The following is a 27,805-nucleotide window of genomic DNA, read 5'->3' on the forward strand; positions in this document are numbered from 1 at the left end:
ATGTTTTGCATTAGTTGGTATCTTCACTGAATATCAGTCTGCCCATTTTTACAGGCCTTCTGAAGTGTGTGCAGTAAGGCAGAAGCAATAAATGGAAGCTGTAACCTGCTAGGTAGAGTCAGGGCAGCTGCCTGGACTTAAAATTGTTGGAAATATGTGGTGTTTTGTAGGGCTTGACCTGAGAACCATTACAAAAATGCAGAGAGGAGGGACAAAGTAGTCAAGGAAAACACTTTTTCCTAAGATCACGCCAGCCTCTCATAGTTATTATGAGGCTATTACATTATTAATTTGTTACAATTACAGTTTTCATTAAATTAAGGCAGGTTATTAGGTATCAGCAGTTGCAATCACAAATTTAAATATCGGAGTATCCTTATAGAAAGAGATGAAACCTGACCAATTTGTGACCATTCTTCACATACAGAAGAAAAACAGAAGCTCTCAAGGAAGTCTTGTTAGCCCTCAGAAGAAGCAGATCAGTCTTTAAATATTCTTAGTTTTAAACATTTTATCTTTATTCTTATCCAGATTATTACATCCTAAGGCCTAAATGGTTCCAATTTTCTATATTGGAAATTTTTTCCGCCTTGGATACCAACACACAAAAGAGGACCAACTTGCAGTAGTATGTAGTCAAATAAACTACAATCAGTCCAGTTCCATGACTAGATTACATTACCTCTATCTCATTGATCAGGTCACCTGCATTAACTAGATCATGAATTATAATCTTTCCCTTCCCCTCATTTCCAGCAGGGTGCTCCCACAGCAGATGCTTCCAGGTTCCTTATGATTGTACAGTTCCATTTGAGTATACCCCTTGTCTTCCCACTGGACGTTTAATCAAGCAGTAAATCTCTGTCGGATTAGTTTGTATCTAAGCAGTTCTGGTTCAGAAACAGAAGGCTGCAGCTTCATGGCGGCTTGTACAAAGTCATCCATGGTCAGTAGTAGCTCTGAGCTCTCTGTATCAAGTCCTGGAGAAAGGCAGTGAGAATTGCAAAGCTTGTTTTAGTTTTGTCACACACCTATGCATGGGCTATTCCTAACTAGACAGAACAGCCAAAAATTGCCCACAAATTTTTCACAGGGGAGGGCTATTGGACAAGGCACCTTCTTTTCCAAAGGGCATATATTTTCCCTTTTTTCTGGTTGAAAACCATGTCAGCCTGTTGAGACCCATTACAGTCTCCACAGTCTGTTCATTTCAACTGAATCACAAGACTGGCCAAACAAAGGCCAGTATGTACACAATGGCCCCAACTGTTGCTTCCCTCAGAACAGACTTCTCCTCTTTGGGAAAGCATTAGTGCTGTCTCATGAAAAGGCATGGAGTGTTCAGGTACAATCCATGTGGAACAGCCTGGACCTCAAGTCACTCTACCTACTTACGAAAGAAAAACACAGTAATAGTTTTACTGGATCCCAAAGGATGAAATAGCTGAGAAACTAAGGCCCCACAGCACAGAGCCCTCTAGAATTCAGGGGAATGAGTTATTCCCACAAGGAAAGCCCAACAAAAGAAGCTAAAGCATGCTGCCTTTCCAGTACTCACTACTGCCTGTCTTCCATCAGTACAAATTACCCAGTCTCAGGAGATCAGATCAGCCTAGGTTGATTGAAAGCAATACAAATTTTCCATATGCTTGACCAAATCAGACACAGTATGGGCAGTATCCTGGCCTTTGGGAAGGAAATGCAACAGGCATTTGTTCTTACCAAATCCTATTCCACCCTCCGAGTCTTAGATGCCATCTGGCAGTAGCAGAGCAGTGCTGGTTCCTTACCTTCCTCTATCCATTCTACTTTTCTTTTGATAGCAGACATCATGGCATCTGAGCAAAGTGCATACAAATCTGCTCCTGTTAGTTGTGAAGGGCATCTGTCAAGGACACTCAGGAGATTCACTGAAGGGTCCAGCTTAAATCTGCCAGGAAAGGATGTGGCTGAGGGTTAGTACTAGGGAAGGATTGTCATGACACAACTCCCCAGAAGGCAGTGGGAACTAGAATTATCATTGGGAAGGTAGACTGAAATATCTGTATGTTTTCTGTATATTAACCTCTCCATATAGGCAGGTTTTTTATTCCATAGGAACCTGGAACGTCAGATCCATGAATCAAGGCAAGCTGGACGTGGTCAAACAAGAAATGACAAGACTGAACATCGACATTTTAGGAATCAGTGAACTAAAATGGACAGGAATGGGTGAATTTAATTCAGATGACCATCAGGTATACTACTGTGGACAAGAATCTCGCAGAAGAAATGGAGTAGCCTTCATAATTAATAAGAGAGTAGGAAAAGCAGTATTGGGATACAATCCCCAAAATGACAGAATGATCTCAATTCGAATCCAAGGCAAACCATTCAACATCACAGTGATCCAGGTCTATGCCCCAACCACTGCTGCGGAAGAGGATGAAGTTGATCAGTTCTATGAAGCCCTACAACACCTTCTAGAAGCAACGCCAAAAAATGATGTGCTTATCATCATGGGGGATTGGAATGCTAAAGTAGGAAGCCAAAAGATAACCGGGATAACAGGCAAGTTTGGCCTTGGAGTACAAAATGAAGCAGGGCACAGGCTGGTAGAATTTTGTCAAGAGAATACAATGGTCATAGCAAACACTCTTTTCCAACAACCCAAGAGACGACTCTACACATGGACATCACCAGACGGTCAACACAGAAATCAGATTGACTATGTGCTCTGCAGCCAAAGATGGAAAAGTTCTATCCAGTCAATAAAAACAAGACCAGGAGCTGATTGTGGTTCAGATCATGAGCTTCTTGTTGCAAAATTTAGGCTTAAATTGAAGAAAGTAGGGAAAAGCACTAGGCCACTCAGGTATGAACTAAATCATATCCCCGAAGAATACACAGTAGAGGTGACAAATAGATTTAAGGAATTAGATCTGATAGATAGAGTGCCTGAAGAACTATGGACGGAGGTTCGCAATATTGTACAAGAGGTAGCAACTAAAACCATCCCAAAGAAAAAGAAATGCAAGAAATCAAAATGGCTGTCTGAGGAAGCTTTACAAATAGCTAAGGAGAGAAGGGAAGTGAAAGGCAAGGGAGAAAGAGAAAGATACACCCAATTGAATGCAGAATTCCAGAGAAAAGCTAGAAGAGATAAGAATGCCTTCTTAAATGAACAGTGCAAACAAATAGAACAAAACAATAGAATGGGGAGGACCAGAGATCTTTTCAAGAAAATTGGAGATATGAAGAGAACGTTTCATGCAAAGTTGGGTATGATAAGGGACCAAAATGGTAGGGACCTCACAGAAGCAGAAGAGATTAAACAAAGGTGGCAAAATTATACAGAACAACTATACAAGAGCGAGCTTAACATCCCTGATAACCACAATGGGGTAGTTACTGACCTGGAGCCAGACATCCTGGAATGTGAAGTCAAATGTGCCTTAGGAAGTCTGAGCAACAATAAAGCTAGTGGTGGTGACAGCATTCCAGTTGAACTATTCAAAATCTTAAAGGACGATGCAGTAAAAGTGCTACACTCAATATGCCAGCAAATTTGGAAAACCCAGCAATGGCCACAGGATTGGAAAAGGTCAGTTTACATTCCAATCCCAAAGAAGGGCAATGCCAAAGAATGTTCAAACTACCGCACCATTGCACTAATTTCTCATGCTAGCAAAGTTATGCTCAAAATCCTACAAGCTAGGCTCCAGCAATATGTGGACCGAGAACTTCCAGAAGTACAGGCAGGATTTCGAAGAGGCAGAGGAACTAGAGATCAAATTGCCAACATACGCTGGATCATGGAGAAAGCTAGGGAGTACCAGAAGAACGTATACTTCTCCTTCATTGACTATGCTAAAGCCTTTGATTGTGTGGAGCACAACAAATTGTGGCAAGTTCTTAAAGAGATGGGAATACCAGAGCATCTTATTTGTCTCTTGAGAAATTTATATGCAGGTCAAGAAGCAACAGTGAGAACTGAACATGGAATCACTGACTGGTTCAAAATTGAGAAAGGAGTTCGGCAAGGCTGTATACTGTCGCCTTGCCTATTTAACTTGTATGCGGAGCACATCATGAGAAATGCGGGATTAGAGGAGTCACAAATTGGGATCAAGATTGCAGGGAGAAATATCAACAACCTCAGATATGCAGATGATACCACTCTAATGGCAGAAAGTGAAGAGGAACTAAAGAGCCTGTTGATGCGGGTGAAGGAGGAGAGTGCAAAAGTTGGCTTGAAACTCAACATCAAGAAAACAAAGATCATGGCATCCGGCCCTCTCAATTCCTGGCAAATAGATGGGGAAGAAATGGAGATAGTGACAGATTTCATTTTCCTGGGCTCCAAGATCACTGCAGATGGGGACTGCAGCAAAGAAATTAAAAGACGCTTGCTCCTGGGGAGGAAAGCTATGGCAAATCTAGACAGCATCCTAAAAAGCAGAGACATCACCTTGCCAACAAAAGTGCGTTTAGTCAAGGCTATGGTATTCCCAGTTGCAATGTATGGCTGCGAAAGTTGGACCATAAGGAAGGCCGAGCGTCAAAGAATTGAGGCTTTTGAACTCTGGTGCTGGAGAAGACTCTTGCGAGTCCCTTGGACTGCAAGGCGAACAAACCGGTCAGTCCTAGAGGAGATCAGCCCTGACTGCTCTTTAGAAGGCCAGATCCTGAAGATGAAACTCAAATACTTTGGCCACCTCATGAGAAGGAAGGACTCCCTGGAGAAGAGCCTAATGCTGGGAGCGATTGAGGGCAAAAGAAGAAGGGGACGACAGAGAATGAGGTGGCTGGATGGAGTCACTGAAGCAGTAGGTGCAAGCTTAAATGGACTCCGGGGAATGGTAGAGGACAGGAAGGCCTGGAGGATCATTGTCCATGGGGTCGCGATGGGTCGGACACGACTTCGCACATAACAACAACAAATAGGCAGGTTCTGTGTGCATGCACACAAAAGCATATCCCCAGGATTAAACTTTGATGATATTAAAGGTGCCACTGGAATCAAACTTTGTTCTATTGGTCCAGACCAAAACAGCTGCCCACATGAGTCAATTCAAAGTTCAGTTTGAGGAAACAAGGATTAAATCCAGCTAAAATGGGGGACACCTGGGGTCCTCTGGCTGAGTTGGCAACAAAATGTTGTTTGCACAGACACTACTGATGGGAAACCACCTTTGCCAAGTACAATAAGTTGCATCTTAACTATCGCTACCTGACTCAGCCACTGTAATCTGTGTAGACTTCTGTAACTTGTTCTATGCAGGGCTGCCCTTGAATCTGCTCCGGAAGCTCCTACTGGTCCAGAATGCAGCAACCTTGGTTCCTTACTGGGACCCAACGGAGAGCATATTAGACCTGTGCTCTCTCAGTTGCATTGGTTCCAAATTGGAGACCAGGTAAGATTCAAGGTTCTCACTTTCAAAGCCCATTGGTCTGGGACCCCTGTATTTAGAATAATAGAGTTGGGAGGGACCTCATGGGTCATTTGGTCCAACCCCCTGCACTATGTAGGATACTCACATCCCAATCGCTCATCAATTGTAACCTGCCACCCCTTTACCTTCACAGAATCAGCCTCTCTGTCAGATGGCTATCTATCCTCTGTTTAAAAATTTCCAAAGATGGAGAACCCACCACCTCCCTAGGAAGCCTGTTCCGCTGAGAAACTGGGACCACATCTAATTACGGGGCCACATCTAATGCTATGCCCCCTAAAGAGCATTCAGATCAGGCAACCCAAACTTGGTCAGGCTCATGGCCCCAAAGAGCTAAAACTGGCCTCAACCAGGGGCAAAGATTTTTTGGCCCTTGCCTGGTGGAACACTCTCTGCCTAGTTAGTGCAACACCCTCTGAGACTTTAAACAGTTCCAGAACCAGATAGCTTTTCTACCAGGCCTATAGTTGAGGCCAGGAAGTAACACCAACAGATACTGGGCTCCTGCCTGAGAACTCATCTGCAGAGTGCTTCATGAGGCAGCCATGAGCCCAGGAAAGGGGAAACGGTATATATTCTGTTTCAGAGGGCAGCCATTTGGGTAAAATGTTGGTCAGCAGCAGAGCAGCTAAACGCAAATCCAGTAGTACCTTACAGACCTTGTTGGGCATTAAGTGTTCTGGATCCAAATCCGGCTGTTCCACAGAATATACTGAATGATACAAAGACTTTGATTCATGATATCTTCTCAGTCCGATTCACCATAATTTCATGGCACAAGTATGATGACTTCTGTACCGCGTTTTAAGGAAGAAGCTGCTGATGTGGGCTAAGGTCACAAAGCCTGAGAAATGGCCGCCACATGCCAGGAAGGGAGCAGGTGCGCAAATTCCCCAGATCTATGCAGTTACTCCTGACTTCAGTCTAATAGTCTGAACCTTAGTTAGACTTCAAGATGGGTGCTGCCTGCTAAAGAATTGCAGTACTAAACATGTTGTAGAGCCAGCTTGGTGTAGTGGTCAGGAGTGTGGACTTCTAATCTGGCGAGCTGGGTTTGATTCCATGTTCCCTCACATGCAACCAGCTGGGTGACCTTGGGCTCGCCACAGCACTGATAATGCTGTTCTGACGAAGCAGTAATATCAGGGCTCTCTGAGCCTCACCTACCTCACAGGGTGTCTGTTGTGAGGAGAGGAAAGGGAAGGTGATTGTAAGCCAGTTTGGTGTAGTGGTTAGGAGTGTGGACTTCTAATCTGGCATGCCGGGTTCGATTCTGCACTCCCCTACATGCAGCCAGCTGGGTGACCTTGGGCTCGCCACGGCACTGATAAAACTGTTCTGACCGGGCAGTGATATCAGGGCTCTCTCAGCCTCACCCACCCCACAGGGTGTCTGTTGTGGGGAGAGGAAGGGAAGGCGACTGTAAGCCGCTTTGAGCCTCCTTCGGGTAGGGGAAAGCGGCATATAAGAACCAAATCTTCTTCTTCTTCTTCTTCTAAGCTGCTTTGAGCCTCCTTTGGGTAGAGAAAAGTGGCATATAAAAATATAAAAATCTCTTCTTCTAAACAATTCACTTTGATAGGCAAGGAACTACAGTGGGTAGCCAGCCCATTTGCAAGAAACATTAGGGAGCATAAAATCTGTGCTAAAAGGAAGAACCTTATGGCTGTACAGTTTGTGTTATAGGAGGTGGAGAGACAGGCACTCACTTTCTGGTGATGGCACTTAGTACCCATAGCTGAGAGTCTCGGTCTTCGTTGAAACCTACATAGACCAGTTTATCAAATCTGTCATGGAAGCAGAAAAACTCTTTAGAGATTAAACCCAGGCACCTCCCCTCCCCCCAAGCATATACAGAGAATACCTGCCATATCCTTAAAATATACCCAACTTAAACTGGAGACTACAAATTAATATTTCTGCTAGACTATCCCATCCTCCCCCCCCATCGCTTTCCAGACACCCACTGGCTGTTTGAATAAATATGTCTGTACTCCACACCTGGCCCCTGGGTGCAGATTTAGTGGTCAGCACATCTAAGCACATGATACTTCAATGCCTATCTGATCTCTGACAATCAAAAGCTAAACTAATATGCTTCAGCCACATAGCCTCTCCTCACCTCGTCCATCACACTTAGGAGAACTTTCCTAGAGGTTCCCTAAGTATGGGGAAATGGAGTTGTTAACATCCAGGACTCCCGTTACACAGCAACACATTTCTTTCTAACATTTTTATACAGCATTGCTACATGAGGGCTCTTGAAACGTTAGTTTTTAGCGTAACTCATTCAGCTTCACCCTGCATTGCCATGAAGACTTGGTGAGTTCCATGTTTAAAGTCCCTCATAATAAGCTTGTGTCCTTCAAACCACACTTCTGTCCTAGCAGCACTCATGGGAGGCAACAGCACCTGCGCACAGATCCAAAATAATATAGTTTTAAGTTTTATTTTAGGATTAGCCTTAATTGTATTACGTTTAATTGGCCACACTGTTTTGGTCTCTTCTGATTATGTTCTTTATATATAACTTGGTCTGAAGGACTGTAACAAAGCTTGACTGACTTGCATGCAGATGTAAACCCAGGAGAACAGCCGTCATACCTGCCTGGCCGAAGCAGCGCCGGGTCCAGAAGATCGGGTCTGTTTGTAGCTCCAATAACAAAAACGTCTTGGGAAGAATGGAGTCCATCAAGCTCCGCTAGTAGCTGAGACACAACTCTGCCAAGTGAAACAAGATGACATTTCAAAGCTGCCATAAATCCCTGTGCATGAAGCAAGCAAGCTGACTCAGGAGTCCAGAGGGAACATACTATTCCCTACCAGTTATCTGTGTATATATTGGCCAGTGCCTGGAACTTCCACCTAAGTTCATATTAGATACAGTATACCATTGGGAAAAACAGTTTTAATGAGAGTGGTCCCATGCAGGCAAAGGAAAATAAGCAGCACAGTGAAGTAAGCTAGCATGCCCAAAAAGGAAGATTAAGCAACCAAGATAAAAGACAGTGGTTCTCAACCTTCCTAATGCCGTGACCCTTTAATACAGTTCCTCATGTTGTAGTGACCCCCAACCATAAAATTATGCAAGTGTTCTTTCACAGAAATTAAACCAAAACTGACCAATGGTGTGAAGATCAATTGTTCATGATTGTATATACATTTTCCCCCGGGGTTTCTCAGTTCAGTTCTGCCTCTTGGCCCACCATGCTGACCTCACTCTTTTCCGCTGCTTCAGATAGACAAAAGCTCTATCTCAATCTACCCCACAAGGCTGTTGTGTGGCATCTGCAGGAGCAGCAGCAACAGTGGCAGCCCCCCCAGCCAAGCTGCTCGCCCTGCCGCAACCCCTGTGAAAGGGTTTTTGGACCCTCAAAGGGGTCCCGACTCCCAGGTTGAGAACCACTGTCCTAAGAGGAAACATTTTGGAGATACCTAAAATACCATATGCCTTGACCTGGATAGTCAGGTGAGCCTGAGCTTGTCAGACCTAAGAAACTAAGCAGGGTCAGATCTAGCTAATATCTGGATGAGAATTCCAGGGTTGTGATGTGGAGGCAGGCAATGGCAAGCCACCTCTGAACTTCCCTTGTCTTGAAACCCTGACATGGTTGCCTTAAGTCAGCTTTGAATTGACAGTACTTTCCACCACCGTAGTATTGTACAGATATTTATTTATTTATTTATTGTTATTTGATTTATATATCGCCCTGCCCGGGGGCTGATAGAATCACACACCTTTGGGAAATACTGCCGAATCATGTATCTAATAGTCAAGAATGGCTTCCCATAAAAGAATCCACAAGGGGGGCGCAGATGGGGCTAAGCTATATACTTCTGTCAAGCTTGGGAGAAAATACAGGTTTGGAGAATAATATTAAAACATCCATCAAAAGTTACATACTATCCAAACCAGGGAAAGTGAGATAATTGCACATGCAGACATCAGAAAGGGGGGACGGGGACACTTTGAGATTTGAGTGGACTACTGGCTTATTGAAGCAACCCAAAATAGTACCCTACAAGGAAAGGAGCTGAAGGAAGCTGAAGAGAGAGCGGAAATGGTAGGGGAGGCTGGCAGCTGGGAAGAGGAAAGACCAGGTGGGTGGCTAGAGGAGGAAGTACGGTGGGAAAGAAACACAGGGAAGTGGATAGGGAACAAACAATGGTGGCCAGGCAGAACCAGCACAGGAGGAGGGGGTTGGTGGGAGGGAGAAAATTCCTTCCTCTGTGAGTCCTTTCAGGTTTTCCTCTTATATATATAGATAATCCCAAAATTCAGATTACAACATTGCTCATTCTCAGGAGGGCCAACAGCTACCCTATAAGGCGATCAAGAACTCCTCCCATACATTGGAAGTTGCTTGTTTCACTCCAGCCCATTTCCCCCTCTTACTCTTCACATGGGAGGAACAAGAAGACATTCTGTGAGTGCTAGAACTAGACTGCCAGACTAAGGAGGCCATATGTAGACATATTTCATGTAACCAAATAGATATTATAGGTTCACTTACTTTTATGGTGTTCTTAAAATGAACTGGATTTTAAGACCTTATTGTTATATATATAAATTATCCTCATCATATTATTAGAATTAAGGCTTGGTATTGAACAGCCAAAGTTGGGTATGATAAGGGACCAAAATGGTAGGGACCTCACAGAAGCAGAAGAGATTAAACAAAGGTGGCAAAATTATACAGAACAACTATACAAGAGCGAGCTTAACATCCCTGATGACCACAGTGGGGTAGTTACCTGGAGCCAGACATTCTGGAATGTGAAGTCAAATGGGCCTTAGGAAGTCTAAGCAACAATAAAGCTAGTGGTGGTGACAGCATTCCAGTTGAACTATTCAAAATCTTAAAGGACGATGCAGTAAAAGTGCTACACTCAATATGCCAGCAAATTTGGAAAACTCAACAATGGCCACAGGATTGGAAAAGGTCAGTTTACATTCCAATCCCAAAGAAGGGCAATGCCAAAGAATGTTCAAACTACCGCACTATTGCACTAATTTCTCATGCTAGCAAAGTTATGCTCAAAATCCTACAAGCTAGGCTCCAGCAATATGTGGACCGAGAACTTCCAGAAGTACAGGCAGGATTTCGAAGAGGCAGAGGAACTAGAGATCAAATGGCCAACATACGCTGGATTATGGAGAAAGCTAGGGAGTACCAGAAGAACGTCTACTTCTGCTTCATTGACTATGCTAAAGCCTTTGATTGTGTGGAGCACAACAAATTGTGGCAAGTTCTTAAAGAGATGGGAATACCAGAGCATCTTATTTGTCTCTTGAGAAATTTATATGCAGGTCAAGAAGCAACAGTGAGAACTGAACATGGAATCACTGACTGGTTCAAAATTGAGAAAGGAGTTCGGCAAGGCTGTATACTGTCGCCTTGCCTATTTAACTTGTATGCAGAGCACATAATGAGAAATGCGGGATTAGAGGAGTCACAAATTGGGATCAAGATTGCAGGGAGAAATATCAACAACCTCAGATATGCAGATGATACCACTCTAATGGCAGAAAGTGAAGAGGAACTAAAGAGCCTGTTGATGCGGGTGAAGGAGGAGAGTGCAAAGGTTGGCTTGAAACTCAACATCAAGAAAACAAAGAGCATGGCATCTGGCCCTCTCAATTCCTGGCAAATAGATGGGGAAGAAATGGAGATAGTGACAGATTTTATTTTCCTGGGCTCCAAGATCACTGCAGATGGGGACTGCAGCAAAGAAATTAAAAGACGCTTGCTCCTGGGGAGGAAAGCTATGGCAAATCTAGACAGCATCCTAAAAAGCAGAGACATCAGCCTGCCAACAAAAGTGCGTGTAGTCAAGGCTATGGTATTCCCAGTGGCAATGTATGGCTGCGAAAGTTGGACCATAAGGAAGGCCGAGCATCAAAGAATTGAGGCTTTTGAACTCTGGTGCTGGAGAAGACTCTTGCGAGTCCCTTGGACTGCAAGGCGAACAAACCGGTCAGTCCTAGAGGAGATCAAACCTGACTGCTCTTTAGAAGGCCAGATCCTGAAGATGAAACTCAAATACTTTGGCCACCTCATGAGAAGGAAGGACTCCCTGGAGAAGAGCCTAATGCTGGGAGCGATCGAGGGCAAAAGAAGAAGGGGACGACAGAGAATAAGGTGGCTGGATGGAGTCACTGAAGCAGTAGGTGCAAACTTAAATGGACTCCGGGGAATGGTAGAGGACAGGAAGGCCTGGAGGATCATTGTCCATGGGGTCGCGATGGGTCGGACACGACTTCGTACATAACAACAACAACATTGAACAGCCAAGCCTAAAGCTTTGAAGGATATTCCATGAAGCAAGGTGGCAAGCTCAATCCAGTTTACAAGATGCCCATAATTACTATAACCCTTCCCAAAGCACTGTGCCAAGCGAAGATATAGGAAAATTTGAATCCCTGGAGAAAGAGAGGAGAAAGCAGGCCAGCTACAAAAATCAAAGGGATGGTGAAATGTAGTACTAAGCAAGCAAAAGCAGAGATGAGAATTTCAATGACTAAGGTGTACTCACCTATCCATAACACCCCCTGAATCTCCACTCCGCCCACGACTGGGGGCCAAGGAATCAAGCTCATCAAAAAAGATAATGCATGGAGCAGCTGCCCGGGCTCTGACAAACACTGAGGAGAGGTGAACACAAGCTGAAGTCAGCAGCACATGTAGCATGAGGAGCAAATGCAATTGGGTAAATATTCCCCATTCTTTCCCAGGCAGAAAACCCAGTTAGGATACGTGCTGTCAGCTATTACAAGGTATGAAGAAAACAGATTAAGCTGGACTGTTGTTGAAAATGTCCTTTGGAACTTGTGCAGTGATTTGTTATTCTCTGCTTTGCAATGCAAATGCTCAACGATGTAATCCTAAAAAGAGTCTAGCCCTTCTAAGCCTGTTCAGTTCAGTTTAACTCTGTTTAAGATTGAATTATAATTCTGCAAAAGTGATGGGTTCTGAGACAGAAAGAAAGAGGTTGTTACCCTCAACCCCTGGCTCCTGAAACTTATAAAGGAGGCAGACATTATTGGTAATACACATAACATTTATGAAAACTGCTATGATATATGTTGACACTGTACATAATCAGATGCAAATTTTATGCCATGTGTTGGATTTTATCCTAATATATGTAATTTCAGAGAGATTATGGAAAATTTAATGGAAAATTTTCATGGAAAATTTAACTGATTACCAATTACGCAATTCTTTTCACACTCAAGAAATCTCATTTTGGGTTATACAGACAAGTCTATACTCAGTTTTAATATGGTAAAAAATATACTCTATTAAAACTAAGTATAAGATTCTCTATATAACCCAAGGTAGTATTTTAAAATTTGGACAGAGATTGTACAAGTAAGAAGTAGGGAGAAAGGAATGTAAAATGGATCATCGTTCTGTGTTTTTAAATGGTGATGCAATTTTGATTTAAACAACAATAAAGTCTGCATTTATTACACATAGCATATTTCTAAAATAACTAGAAATTTTCCTTAGGCTGCTTAAACTGCAAACTGTTTCACAAATATCAGAATGTTTTAACCATTAGTGTTAGAGCCACTAAGGGTGGAGCGGTGTCCAGGACATGTCCAGGCGTCTGGACTCCACTTATGGCTGCACAGACAAAGCTGGGTGCACCCAGATTGGACTGGCCTGTGAAGCACCCACCCCCAGGAGCCAGCCACGAGGCGAACTCGCAGCCTCGCGGCCAGATGCTCCCTGGCTGCGGAGGAGAGCGGACCTCGGCACCCTGCCCAGCTCAACGCTCTGGCCGGCCGGTTGCCAGCTTGCATGGCGGCATGGCCACCTGCTCCATGTCGCCAATGCCCTGGACAGATAGGGTGACGTCACGAACGTCGTGGGCTTACCCCACTAGTGCCTGTTGCATTCCTGGGTGCAACGGGCTTTAGGACTAGTATATATTAAATATATATATATTTAATAAAACAGCAGCTTGGAAAAGGATCTGTCCTGAAGAAACAGAAAAATGGCACAGAATATGGCTGCGAGTACAATATTATAGGAATAACGCAACAAAGAAGAGTCTCTGAACACAGTAGCTGATCAAAAGATAAGCTGGACCAAATATACAACTTCTGCTAAAAGAATTTAGCTTTCCTCTCTTCCTCCATAACATCTAGTAGAATTTACCTTGGTATTAACAGAGTTTCTCCACTGCTGACAAACCACTGATGTACAAACAGATAAAAGGAAATCAATCATGCCTTTTTACTTAATGTAACATTTGTATGTCATTTCAGATGTGGATTTGCAGAAGTTACTTTTTTCAGATGCAAGGACAATGTATTCCTAAACAACTGTCCCCTCTACACTAGGGTCCCACACTAACCTTCACGCACATTCTCTTCGCTCTGCCCAACATACATATTAATGAGCTCTGGTCCTTTTACGCTGAAAAGGGGAAAAGAAGAAAATTATACCTACATTTCAATTTCCTTCTATCAATTTCCCTCTGTCACCTCTACCTCAATGCCTACCTAAGGAATGTCATGGTGCACTCAGTTGCTACAGCTTTAGCTAGCAGAGTTTTTCCTGTTCCAGGAGGGCCATAGAGAAGAAGACCGGAGCGGCGGAGACCTAAGGATAATAGCTCTGGGTGTTCTAGGGGAAGCTGAATGGTGTCCAGGATCTCCTTCTTCACATCTTGGAGCCCTCCAACATCTTGCCAGAAGACTGATGGTATCTGCAGCAAGAGAAAAGCTTTGTAACTTTCTGGTTCCACTGCCTTCTTTTGCTCCAAAAGTTGTAAATAGCTTATAGTGCTCTCAAAGGAATACAGTCCCACCATAAGCTCCTAGAAGAAGAAGAGTAATCTTTAAATACTCTTCTACAGCCCAGTCACTGATTGTTGCTACTCCTGCCGCATCACCCCAGCTCCCTCCCCCCAAAATATCATGAGGGATGGGGCTCACATGGCCTTATGCCTTGGACAGACTGGGTCAAATATAAGCTCCCTCTGTATAGAACGTATCTGGACTTTAAAATCAAAAGCATTCCATTTTTCAACATGACTAGACCTGCAACAGTACATAGCAGGGCTTTTTGAGAGCAACAGCATTTCTATGCATTCCTTATTGGGGTCACCCCTCCCTCTCCCAAGATCTTATCAGCAATTTTGCTGAAGACTCTAACAATTGTTGATTTGGTTAAAACCTGCTTTTCTACCAATCAGTCTCCATGCCAAGTTTTTCAGCTGTCAGAGGTTGTTCTGTTGCATACCTTTGGAGCTCCCACTGCCTGTGAATGGGCATCATGAAGTTTATCTAGTGCAGTGCTAAAGTCTTCTGCTAGAAGAGGGAAACCCGCAGCACAGAAATCTTGCTCTTCCTCCTTGCTCAGCCCACCTGGGAAACTGGTTAAGGAGGAGCAGAAATGTCTAAAGTCAATGAACATGAATGATCCCAGCCCAGGTGACTAAAGCCACGGGTCTCCAAATTCTAGAGTCATTAGAGCAGCATCCCTTATTTTGGTGATTTTTCAGTAGGCACTTGCAATGGGGCAAAAGTGTATATGGTGAGGGGGGGGGAGTGCCACTCTAGCTTTAAGCTCTATTTTGCTACACTGCTGAAGTGGGAGGACTGCAGCACACCATAGCAACAACATTCAACAGTTACATTATGACGTCTAATTTAACCATGCTTAAGTAGAAATGCTTCCTGCAGCTCTCAAAGAAAATCTTTTCTGCCTAATATCTGAGGGTGAAAATTGGTGTAGTTTTATCACATTCAGACACAGTTAAGATTCTAAGGCTTTTCAAGATGTTTACAAGGGTAAAGCAAGATAAAAAAAATTGGAACCAAAGAGAGCTTGACTGTTAACATTTGTTCTTGATCCTACTCCGGAAGGATCAGGAAAAATAGTTGTGCCTACTTCTCAAAGTGGCTTAAACTTTTTTGTGAAAGACCTAAACTGGAATGTTTCTTTCCTACTATTCACAGTCAACTTGCAATTAACATCCAAATGCAAAAAAACCCAGAAAACTCTCTTCCTGTACCTTGAATTCTGGATCCTGGTGCAGGCAGCACGGCTGCTGTGAGAAAGCAAAGCACAGAAATCTCCTAGAACAAATCCCTGCAGACACGAACCAAAACAACGAGATGGGGAAAAATACTTGTATGGCAAGGCAATACAGGTTGAAAAGAAGGCATTTTAAAAGCATATAAAATTGTTTCTCCTATATATTAAATAATGACATATGAATGCTTCTTTCTATATATTAAAAAGCCCTGCACATCTGGGAACCTCATCATGCATTCATTCTACCAGCAACTGAACATATTTCTGAAGCAGCCATCCTGCTAGTTATAAGAAATTCCAAGTTCAACAAAGATACCAATATTAAATACAAACTGTCAAATTGAATGTCACGTCTTTCCTAAGCTTATTCAATACTGTAAGAAAAATTCTAGGACTTTCCCATAGTGATCAAAATACCCTGAATCAGCGCTCTCCTTTGGGTCATACTGCATGTATAGGGGAAGGAAGCAGTTCCTTTGTACTATAAAGTAGCGATACCCAACCTGTGGGCCGCAGACCACATGTGGTCCTTCGACTAATTGGAGGTGGGCCCCGAAGGATGCCTTCTCCCCCCCCCCGGCCCTTTAGTTCATCCCCCACCAGCCCTTTACAACACACTTCATTGTTGTGGCATGTCTGTATCTTATTTTGAAGGGATGTTTAAACATTACCATAGTGATCAGAGAGCGTTAGGGCAGTGGTTGAGAGTAGAAGAGCAAACTACCCCCCCACCGGGCCTCAGTAAAAGGCGTTGAGTGGTCCCCGGCGTTGAGTGGTCCCCAGTGATAAAAAGGTTGGGGACCACTGCTATAAAGGATATAGTCTACATGGCAGCAAGGAACATTGCTTGCTCACTTTAGCCTTAACGGTGAACCAAGAATCTAGAAAGCTATGCTAATGTTTAAAGCTCAGAACTTTATTTTCTTGAACCCCCCCCCCCCCCTTGGCTGCTCATCCTTTAGGTCACTGGGAGGGATGTGTCACTCACAGCACTTTGCCGGGCCAGTTTGTTCAGGCTCACTTCTCTGCCCAGAGGGAGGCCCTCTGTTAGCATGCTCAGCATGGCCCTCCTCTGCTCTTCAGACGGGGCTTCCATTTTCACCTCGTGAAGGAAAGCTGTCTGCAAGTCTGCAGGGACGTCCCCAAGCTTGGAGGTTGTGCCTACCACCAGGACAGGGTAACTGCTGAAAGCAACACAGGTGGGCACTTGAAGTTGCCACTCACATTTAATAAAGGAATATCTTAATCTCCCTTTGCAATCCCTGGCATTTAAGAGATCCTCGAAGTTCTCAGCCCAGCCAGGAGTTGCACCACGCAGTCCAGCAGACTGAGTTGTTATAGACTGTTCTAACCCTGCTGCTTTTTCTTCCTGAACTGCTTCAGTCCCAAACAGAAGGGCAAAGAAGGAAGGAAAAGAAACAGTACAACAGCTATGTTATACCCAGCTTACAAAGAGCCCTAGAAGACTTCCCTCTATTGGCATTTTCCCTAAGGATGACTTCAAGTGTCCCCTCCATATCATTCCTTGTCTAGGTCTATTTATCATCAAAGTACCATATTCAGGGATGTAAAGGTAAAGGTATCCCCTGTGCAAGCACCGAGTTATGTCTGACCCTTGGGGTGACGCCCTCTAGCGTTTTCATGGCAGACTCAATACGGGGTGGTTTGCCAGTGCCTTATTCAGGGATGAAAGCAGCTTATTCTTATTCACCCTGCCCCCGACCCCACTACATTCTTAATTAATGTGTTCCACCATGGCACTTGCTGCCTGGCCTCAACTGGAAAGAGAATGGGCTTGTAGGTTATCCTCCTCCACAATGACTGGAACAGATGAACAGTGGCGGGTGCCTCCCAGTCCCATTGTCTCCTCTTGGCATTTTGCAAACCTGCTTGTTCTTGCGGAGGCTGGCGGTCTTCTCAGTCACAGCAATAGCTGCACCAGGGAAGACTGAACACCCACCAGCAAGTCTTGGACAGAAAGCACCTAGCCCACTGCAGAGATCTTCTCCATCCCCTGGTCAGCCTGTCTGCTGCAACTCTCACCTGAGGGGTGTTTCAAAGGTTGGTGCAGACCTGGATTCAGACATTTTCTTACCACTTCACTGGGCCAGCCTGTACTGGCATACTTTCAACTATTCCAATGTACCCATATCATCCATGTAGCACTTACTGTCGTTACCAATGAACCCATGTAGGAAGTTAAACAAAAAGACTCTCCTGAAGAAAACAAGACTCACAAAGGTCCTTCCACAAATTATGCAGCTGTTCCCCAGCCGAAGTTCACATATGTATTTATATACAGACAGCTCAAAGTGACTCTGTTGAAGCCTACTGTATTGGGGAAACACTTCTCACTATAGAGGACAGAAATATCCAATAAATATCACAGGATCCCAGAGAACTGGGCCATACCTGGCATCTGCCTCTCTGTCCAGAAGAAGGTGCCTTATGGCAAGGATCACTCTGGAGTCTTCCCCAAGCCCAGTGCGTTCTCTTCCCAGCAGCTCTACATCTTTCATCAGTAGGATACAAGGGCCATGGAGCTCAGCTTGTGAGAAGGCAGCCTGCAGCTTTGCTTCAGTAGATCCACTAGTGTCCCCACACAAACTAACACAGTCCACCTGCGTGCAACCAGAGAACAAATGATAGTACTGCATAAGTTTGAAAAAGCAACTGTGAGATGTTAAGCTCTCACAGTTGGATGATGTTAAGTTCATCAACAACTGTCTTTGAAGCTCTGCAGAACCCCTCTCACGGAATGGTTTCAAAGACAAGAAAAGCTCTCAAAAGGTATATGGTGAATCCCATCTCAATGCCAAAGGCTCTCTTTCTGAAAAGCAATATTCCTCCATAATGTCCCCAAGCCCCAAAGTTCAGATTGCAAGGGCCAAAAAGCAGATGGCTATTTGCAAGCAGTTTTATACTCTTCAAAGGGCTATTTCCTGAACATTATTAGATTGTATATCAAGAAAAGGCTAAATGAATTCACCTTGAATAAATGGAGATTGAGGCGGCTACAGGCAGCTCTAACAACTGTCATTTTCCCAACACCACTGGGTCCTGAAAGAAGAATGCTTCCAGTTCCACTTAGCAGAGTCCCTCTAGAATACAGAAATCAACAACTGATTTAATTTATATTGCAGGAAGGAGGAGACAGATGTAGGAAGCACACACAGAATGTGAGAGCTCCATGGTTCAACAAGAAACCGATTTCAGTCAACGGAGTTAACAATAAACCGCAGCCTAAAAACTGGTTTAGAGATCCCCTTTTCTATGATGTGGAAATCTTATTAATTAATTGATTTGATTTTATACTGCCCCTCTCACCAATTACCGTCTTGGGGTGGCGAACAACATGGTTCTTGGTTGCTTTCAATTGAAGCCAAAACAGAACCTCTGGGGAGAAAAAAAACTGGGTTTGATTCTGATTCAAAAGAAGAAATTTTAGATTTGAGGTCCAATTCTGGTTTACAGAAGAATCTAAATAAGTTTTTTGGCTAGAGTTCAGGTTCAGTTCCTCAATTTTAGTATCTGATGGCTCTAGAAAGATTTCCCAATGGCAATGTTCTCTTTTTCCAGAGTCAGAATGAACTGTTCTAAATGCCAACAACAAACCCTGATTCAGATCACTTATCTAGATCAAATGTTTTCTTTTAAGTCCTTCCTAAGTGGGCAGACTAATTGGTTGCCAGAATCATAAAACAGGGTCTCATAATTTAGATCCTTTCTGCAACATAACAAAGTACAATATTTAACATTCACTGAATATTTTTACTGTTTTAGAAAATTATATACAATTAATTTTTCCTTGATAATAATGATCACTCCCTCAAATAAGTATCTTACGACTTGCAGCCATGACAGGTTTTTGTAGATAGGTATGGGCTGGAGTAAGAACTTGAAGGCGCTTATCTTATCCAGGGTTTCATTCTGTATTACTCTGCCACATCTCCTCTATCCCATAGAAAACCAAATAACTAGAATCAAGAACTAGCAGGAGTTGTTCATTATCATTCTCCATGCATTGGAAGGTCCACATACATGTCAACTGACTAGCAGGTAGAACCATAAATTTAGTGTAATGAACCAGCTGCAGAGATTAGGTAGTTCCTAGGAATAAAACGCTAGCAAAAAGACATGCAGATGGATTAGCGAATTCCTAGAGGGATGAGCCAGTTCCCTGGTGCTTATTATAAAGTCAAGACACAAGTGCATAAAATGTTGTATTATGTGATGACTCACAAGCAGTTCTCTATTTACAAGGAAAAGTAACTATACTAAAATCTTAAAAGGGTTATAAAATTAAGTTGAGAGATTATTTGCATTACATTCAGAAATAATCTGCCTACTTTTGAGAAGATTTTAAGTGAAGTAAAAAAAGCCAGTTACAATAACACATTTTTATCCATCTTGCCCTCATGTACAGCAGTATTATTCTGTATCCCGCTAATTACATGCCAGAAATGTCTGTAAGAGACTTGATGTCACATAGAAAGAACTCAATCACACAGCATGAATGCATGGTAGAGTGGGTATATCAGAGCAACTTCAACCAACAGTGCTCACAAGTGGCACAATACAGAAAAATCTACTACCCCACAGTAATTGCAAATTCTATGTTTGCTTCCCTTTTCTCACACAGAGAAAAGCCCCCCAAACTAGACAGGTAAGTGTATTTGTGTCTTATATATATTATATATAATTCTAATTGAAAGAACAAACTTACCTACTGTGCAAGTAAGGTCCAAGAATGTCACACAACTGCTTCACCACATCACAAAGCCCAGCAGGAGATAAACTGCTCCAAAAACTTTGGGTGTTTTGAGATGGAAAAGAAGGCACAGGACTGTTTGTTGAACTGTCCTACAAAATAAATCACAGATGGCCATTCTTCATTTAGAGGTCCTTCTCGGCTCACTTAACTGTTTTTTTTTTTTTTTTAGAAGGGAGCATTTCAGTGACCCACAAAGTAACTTTATCCTGGTGTTGGCAGCATTGCAAACTTTCAAAGAATGGGAGGCATTCTTCCCACCTCAGTTTGAAGAAAATAGCTGTTCTCAAAAACTGGGAGAGAAAGGTATGTTAGTTACAACTCTGTGTTTTGTACACAGTACTCTAGCCATGTTATTGTTCATAGCGAGGTCTGAAGAGCCATGTAATCACATACACATTCTGAAGTGAGCAATACAATGCAAGTTAATTAATTTAGTTTTTCTATTTATTGGTCGCCTTAAATTGCAGTTTTAAATTGTAGCTTTTATGTATCTAGCTTAGTGTAACCCATCCTGAGTTCTGTAAGGTAGAAGAGCAGCTAATAAATATTTTAAATAGTTTCTCACCTCTAGAAAAGCTTACCAGAAATAAAGAAGTGTTCTGGATGTCAGCCAAATACCCCACACCCTGTTCTCTTCCTTCTGCTGGTACTATCTTTTTCACCTTGTAGTAGAGCTCTGGCCATCTGAAGGAAGAGCAAACAGGCTAAAATCCTAGTACCAAAGACCTTGGATGTAGTAGTAACCCCTTCACCAGCAGGAAGCAACTGGAATATTGATAGAAATAAAATTATATTTTGTGGGGAAAATGGGCTTTACACTAGTTCATGTTTTCTCCACACTGTAATCCTCCCCTTATCAATGTTGTCAGCCATTCAGTTGTGTACGATTCTTGGCGATCCCATGGCACAGCTGCACTGCCTCCCTCAGCCGTGCAATGTTCTGGCTGGTGTTCATTTTGATCATATCTAACCACCATGTTCTTTGTTGGCCTGGTTTCCTTTTTCCACTGACCAATCCTAGCATAATTGCTTTCTTCATTGAGTTGGATTGCATGATATGGCCAAAGTAAGTGAGCTGGAGTTTCATGATTTTGCCTGCCAATAATACATCAGGCTTGTTCGTGACTTTTTGCCATCCATGGAATTCGCAGAAACCTTCCCCAACACCAGAGTTCTAATGAATTCATTCTTCTCTTGTCTGATTTTTTCACTTCTGTGACTATTGGAAATATACCTCTAACTATAGATCATCAATGTATCAGCCCCCATTTATTACAACACTGAGTATAAATTTTAGTTTCCTAACACTACAGAATCTCTTTGGGCTTCAAGTCTCAGTCAGGAGTGTAAAAAGGCATCCTACTCATCACACACAAGATTTGCCTAAGACGGGTCTCACCAACCACTTGCTCCAAATGTCATTCAAACCTCTGCAGTTTGTTTTTACACTACGCTAACCAATGAACACAAGTTGTACATTCTGTTTCACTTCCAGCTGAAAGCATACCTTAAAAATTTCTCTGAATTTCCTTCTAAGAATTCAGGATGTCCAGCAGTTGGCACACAAAGAATATCTTCCACTTGGATTAACCTGTAACAAAATAACCACAGTGAAGAATAATCACATTATCATAAGGCAAAAGAATAAGTAAATTTTTACACTCAAATGAGAAGGAACAGGCAACACAGATAGAAATGTCTTTCCTCTTGCAAAAATTAGAAAATTTAGCTTCCTTGTTCAAATTTCTATAATGAATGCAAAACAAGAGCATGATTATATCTGTACTCCTCAAAAACACAAAACATGCCTTCACTGCTTTGTCATGAAAAGACTTATAGTCTCTATTTGTAAAGTCTCAGAATTAAACCGTTTATAAACACATATAAGAATATGAATTCATGTCCAGAATTCTGTGTCACAAAGTGGCCAAAACCCAGTGGCATCAGGAGGTCCACCAGCACGGTCAGAACTCCAGAAGACATCTCCCTATCATGTCCCAAGCACCAAAAACAGAGCATCACTGCTCTAGACAGAGGGTTCCATCTATATCTTGTGGCTAATATCCATTGCTCCATTCATTTATCCAATCCCTTCTTTAAGCTGTCTGTGCTTGTAGCTGCCACCATCTCTTGTGGCACTGAATTCCATATGTTAAATTACTCTCTGAATGAAGGAGTACTTATTTTTATCTGTTTCAAGCTTACTGCTCATTAATTCATTGTGTGCCCATAAGTTCTTGGATTGTGAGAAAGGGAGAAAAGTATTTCTTTCTCTGCCTTCTCTACCCCCTGCGTAATTTTGTAAACCTCTTGTCACCCCTCAATCATTTCATCAAGCTAAAGAGCCCTAACCTCTTTAACCCTTATTCATGGGGAAGATGTTCCATTCCATTTTTTATTGCAGTCACATATTGAGTGTACATCAGTGAGTTTTCTACCACAGCTCCAAAATCTCTCTCCTGGCCAGTCCTCTGGAGCACCTCACAGCCCTCTTTCTTCTCACCACCCTGAAGAACTTAGTGCCATCTGCAAAATTAGCCACTTCACTGTTTACTCACAGCTCCAAATAAGTAACTAACAAGTTAAAAAGCACCAGACTTAGTACTGAGCCCCACAGTACCCCGCTGCTTACCATCTTTCACTGTGAAAACTGCCCATTTATACTCATTCCCTGTTTCCTGTTAATTAATCAGTTTTTACTCCACAAGACAACTTGTCCTCTTATCCCACGACTGCTGAGTTTAATTAGAAGCCTTTGATGAAGAACTTTATCAAAAGCTTTCTGGAAGTGTAGGTAAACCTTTGTCCACATGTTTGTACACCCCCTCAAAGAATTCTAAAAGCTGTAAGTTAGTGACACAAGATCATCTCTTACAGAACAGCTTTTGTTCATCCATGTGTTCACTAATTCTAACTTTAATAATGGATTCTACTAAGTTATACGGAATTGATGTTAGCCTGACTGGCCTGTAATTACCTGGATCTTCTCTGGAATCTTTTTTTTAAAGATGGAATTACATTAGCTATGTTCTAGTCCTCAAGAATGAAGTCAGACTTTAGTGACAGATCGCATATTTTTGTCAGGAGATTCACAAGTTCACATTTTAGTTCAGAACTCCTAGATGTATGCCATTACTTAGGACCTGGTAATTTTTAATTTTAATTTTTAATTTGCCCATCAGTTTTAGGACCTCCCCTCCCATCATTTCAATTTGATTTAGGTCTTTTGACACCCTTCCTGAAATCAGTGGTTCTGCAGTGCGCAAGCACCTCCCATCTTCTACAGCTGGAGTAGTCAAACTGCAGCACTCCAGATGTGCATGGACTACAATTCTCATGAGCCCCTGCCAGCGAATGCTGGCAGGGGCTCAAGCGAATTGTAGTCCATGCACATCTGGAGGGCCGCAGTTTGACTACCCCTGTTCTACAGTGAAGACAGAGGTAAAAAATGCATTCAGCTTCTCTGCCATTACCCTGTGATCCCAGAAATGTTTACTGTTGATCTTCATGGTTTTTACAATGTGTTCCACATAGTTCCTTTTTGCCTGTCCAATCACCAGCTTGCATTTAATTTGCTAAAGCCTGTGCTCCCTTTTATTTTCCTCACTTGGACGCTAGACAAACCTTTTATACCTTTGACTGCTTCCATTACTTTGTTCATAAACCATGCAGGCTTTTTAAATACTTATTCATATCTTTTCTAACCTGCAGTACTTATTGTATCTAAGCTTTCAGTACTGTAGTTTTAAATAGCCTCCAAGCTTCCCAAAGGTTTTTGACCCTCCTTACCTTTCAGTTTCTTCTTAACAAACCCTGTCATTTAAGAGAAGTTACCCCTTCTAAAATTAAATGTGATTGTATTGGTCTTTTGGGGCAACTCCTTATTTAGAAGAAGAGTTGGTTCTTATATGCCGCTTTTCTCTACCAGGAGTCTCAAAGTGGCTTTTCTCTCCCACAACAAACACCCTGTGAGGAGGGTGAGGCTGAGAGAGCCATGATATTACTGCTCGGTCAAAACAGCTTTATCAGTGCTGTGGCAAGTCTTTAAAAAATGCCTAGGAAAGGTTATCAGTGATACTTGGCATATTGATTTCAAAAAACAGTCAGCTTAACAAGACAGAGAACAAGCATAAAAGTGCTTTTTTTCTCTCTACTTGTGTAACTAAATTAATTGATCTAATGCAGATATTCAAAATACCCCCAAATGTATTATTTTATATACACAATTATTTATGAATCTTTGAGTAAGGTCCACATATGCACTGTGTCATGCTTACCTGTGCTGAAACAGTAAACAAGAAGCTCAGCAACAAGATTATCCCTTGATCTCATGAACAGAGATGCAGAGATTCAATTAACATGTTTACTAACAGGCTAACCTGGGTGTTTGAAAGTATCGGTAGAGTATTTGGTCATAGACTCCCGTCGTATTGTAAGCCGGTGAGGAAATTATCTGTATGTGTAGCTCCTTTGCAAAGGGTGGTACAGATAGCAAGGACTGGCTTCCTTCCACCTCTTCTGCACCAGCAGTCTCCCCATATCTCTACCGAAGGCAAACAGGGATGCAAATGATTTAATTCTGTTATAACATTAGCCTGGACATTATCAATACTTAGATCTCCTCCTACACAAAACCATTCTATTCTATTGATCTCCCAACCGCCTAGGGAAAACCTGGTTTACTCACTCGGTTTGCACATTCTCAGTCATTTAATGCTAAATGGATAGCCCAGGCAAGCCCAATTTTGTCAGATGTCGGAAGCTAAGCAGGGGCAACCCTGGCTAGTAAGCAATCATACTGTCTCCATATTTATCAAGAGGCATCTCATTTTGCCCCCAATGTTACACTTTAACTTTCCACCAACCAAAACACTGTCTAATTCTTAGTACGCTGACACTAACTTTCCATTTTCACCCATTTTTAAAAGACATGAGCCACTCCACCAGGGCTTAGAAGGTTTGAAAAGAGTCAAATGAGCCATGCAAGCAGACTGCTAAGGGATAACCCAACCTCTACAAAACTTTCCTGGGCCCCATTATCCCCCTTCCGTCCCATTCTTTTCCATTTCCAGCTTCATCATGTCCGTTTTACCCTAGCACAATCTTCTCCCTAAAATAGGACAGGGAGCTAAAAACTGCAGCTAAACAGGACATTCACAGTGCTGTCCCAGTGCTAAACTAGGCTGCATCATGGTTCTACATAGGGCTGTAACCATTTGCAGATGAAAACTACAATCCTTTGCACCTCAGTTTTGGCTTAAAGCCTACTGAATTCAGGGAGATTTACTCTCAAGTCAACAGGTATACACCCCAGCGAGAATAATAGTCCAGAATGCTTCTACCAGAGAACAGCCTCAGTAGAACATTTTGGAAATTGCACACTGGTTTCTCTTTCCAGCCTCAGATGAACAAGAAACAAGCCACAAATGAAGCTTTCAAAACAATGCACTTCAAAAGAACAACATTTTGAGAAAAAAGTAGTCTAAATAGTTTGGAAACAATTTTCTGAGTAAATTTTGGAATTACACCTTCAGTTAGAACAGTCACCTGGAGGACTCCAACTTGCCACACTCAACCAGGCAAATAAATTATTTACAAGCTGATGTTTACAGATTACCAGATCTTCTTCTTTTTTATTGCATTCCCCAAATGCTACTTCTAAATGTCCACCATCACACCTTGCAACATGAACTTGGGACAGACTCAGGTTCCTCTCTCACTCCTCCACTTAATAGACACAGGAATTGAGGGAAGAGTTAATCAATCTGTCAAACTATTCCTGTAATAGAACACTCAAAGACACCACATGACTCTGAGGAGGCAACCTGCTTTTAGAGCCATCACATACCCTAACTTGTAGCTAGGGTCCCCTGAATGCCTCTCTTCCCACACCTGAGAGAACAGGTGAGGGCCTGATTCAGCATCTGCACCTTATGTAGTGGTTGCTGTGCAGGCCAGTGACTCTATCCTTAAGCCCCAATGAGGGTTTCAACATCTACTGCACACTTGCAGTGCCCCATGTCCTACAGCTGACTCTCACCCACCTGGATCTTGAGGAGGCTCCCTTCCAAAGGGTCGCAGGACAGGTTGAAGGCCAAGGCAGGGGGGATGAGCGCTTTCTCGTGCAAAAAGGTCTCCTCGGAGGCAGAAGCAGCAGCGGCTCGGCGGGGGCCGGTGTCGCGAAGCAGGCAGTCCCCCGGGGCCTCGAGAGTCCTCACGGTGGCCAGGTGAGGAGGGCCATCCCGCGGGGCGCCGTCGGGCTCCTCTTCGGCCTGCCTGCGGACCGACAGCCATTCCCCTTGGAAGAGGCCCAGGCGGTGCAAGCAGCCGCGGCTCACCCAGAGCGTCTCAGCGGGCGCGCCGCCGGCGTCCCAGGGCGCAAGGGGCCTCCGCTTGGCCCGCACCCACCGCTCGCCCGGGCGCGCCCAGCCGGACACCAGAGGCGGCGGAGGCGGGGAAGGCTCCTTCTTGTCCCCGCCGCAGCCGCTCCGTAGCTCAGTCACGGCCAAGCGGGTGCCGGCGCCCAGCAAGCCCTGCAGCGTCGGCCGGGCCTCCAGCACCAGCAGCCCGGAGCCCGGCAGGCTTTCTCCGCGCCGCACCAGCACGGCAGAGCCCGCGCCGCAGCCCGCCCGCGAAGGCGCAGCCCGCCCAGCCGCCGCGGCCCCCAGCAGCACCCAGCCCAGCACCGGCGGCCTCCGCACCGGCCACACGCGCACCCGCCGCCCCGCCGCCAGGCCCAGCTGCCGCAGGGAGGCCCGGCTCAGCCACAGCTCCGCCCGCCCCGAGCAGCCGCCGCCGCCGCCCACCGCCGCCTCCTGCTGCTGCTGCTGCAGCGCCGCGCACAGCAACACCGGCTGCGCCTCGCACTCCGCCGGCCGCACCGCCACCACCACCAGCGCGCCGCCCGCCCCGGCCCCCGCGGCCCACTCCAGGCGAGCCGGCGTCACCAGCAGCCCGGCCCCCGCGGGGAGCTCCTGGCCCACAGGCTCCCCGTCCAGGCCCCGCAGCACCGCCACCGCCATAGGGAGCCGCGGCCCCTAGTCACTCGGCATGCAGGCCGCGCAGCGCCAGGCCCGGCCCACCCCTCGGCCCTGCTCGGGCATCTTCACCGTGGAGACCCCAACTGTGCGCTCACAGAGAGAACGAGCTCAGCCTCCCGTTCAAAGGCCGCCGGACTTTGGCTCAAGGGATCCCGGAAGTTCAGGCGCTGGAACCGCCGCGCCGTGAGCATCCGCCGGAAATGCTAACGATAGAGTAGGCATGCCACAGGGATGGCCAAACTGCGGCGCCCCAGATGTCCATGGACTACAATTCCCATGAGGCTGGCGGGGGCTCATGGGAATTGTAGTCCGTGCACATCTGGGGCGCCATAGTGTGGTCACCCCTTGCTTACAGGATAGTACTAGAGTACAAGGGGGCTCAATCCCTGGTCGCCTTCCTGCACAGAATATTTTTAACAATAAGAAAAGGAGGCAGCCATGGAGCTAGGAAAGGACTAGAGCAGCGTACAGCAGGAAGGTCCGGTGTAAATTGGAGGT

At 44.2% G+C, this 27,805-nt stretch overlaps 1 protein-coding gene across 2 annotated transcripts; it reads right to left on the minus strand.

Annotated features, from left to right (window-relative positions):
• Positions 1-493: 493 nt before the first annotated feature.
• PEX6 (peroxisomal biogenesis factor 6) lies at positions 494-27,489 on the minus strand. 2 transcript variants are annotated; one of them, XM_077336343.1, is made up of 17 exons: positions 26,312-27,489; positions 24,647-24,810; positions 21,775-21,858; positions 20,849-20,951; positions 20,220-20,356; positions 18,483-18,594; positions 17,906-18,114; positions 16,482-16,674; positions 15,471-15,547; positions 14,696-14,828; positions 13,954-14,159; positions 13,806-13,867; positions 11,973-12,081; positions 8,040-8,156; positions 7,145-7,222; positions 1,791-1,930; positions 494-980 (listed from the first exon to the last, which is right to left on the minus strand). In XM_077336343.1, exons 1-17 carry the CDS (start codon positions 27,287-27,289, stop codon positions 847-849), a joined length of 3,036 nt encoding a protein of 1,011 aa, XP_077192458.1. In that variant the 5' UTR covers positions 27,290-27,489; the 3' UTR covers positions 494-846. The 2 variants fall into 2 exon arrangements, with proteins under 2 accessions (XP_077192458.1, XP_077192456.1); XM_077336341.1 differs by having other exon boundaries at positions 16,482-16,677.
• Between the last annotated feature and the right edge of the window lie 316 nt (positions 27,490-27,805).

Source organism: Paroedura picta, chromosome 1 (genome assembly GCF_049243985.1).
Source record: "Paroedura picta isolate Pp20150507F chromosome 1, Ppicta_v3.0, whole genome shotgun sequence".
Taxonomy (NCBI): domain Eukaryota; kingdom Metazoa; phylum Chordata; class Lepidosauria; order Squamata; family Gekkonidae; genus Paroedura; species Paroedura picta.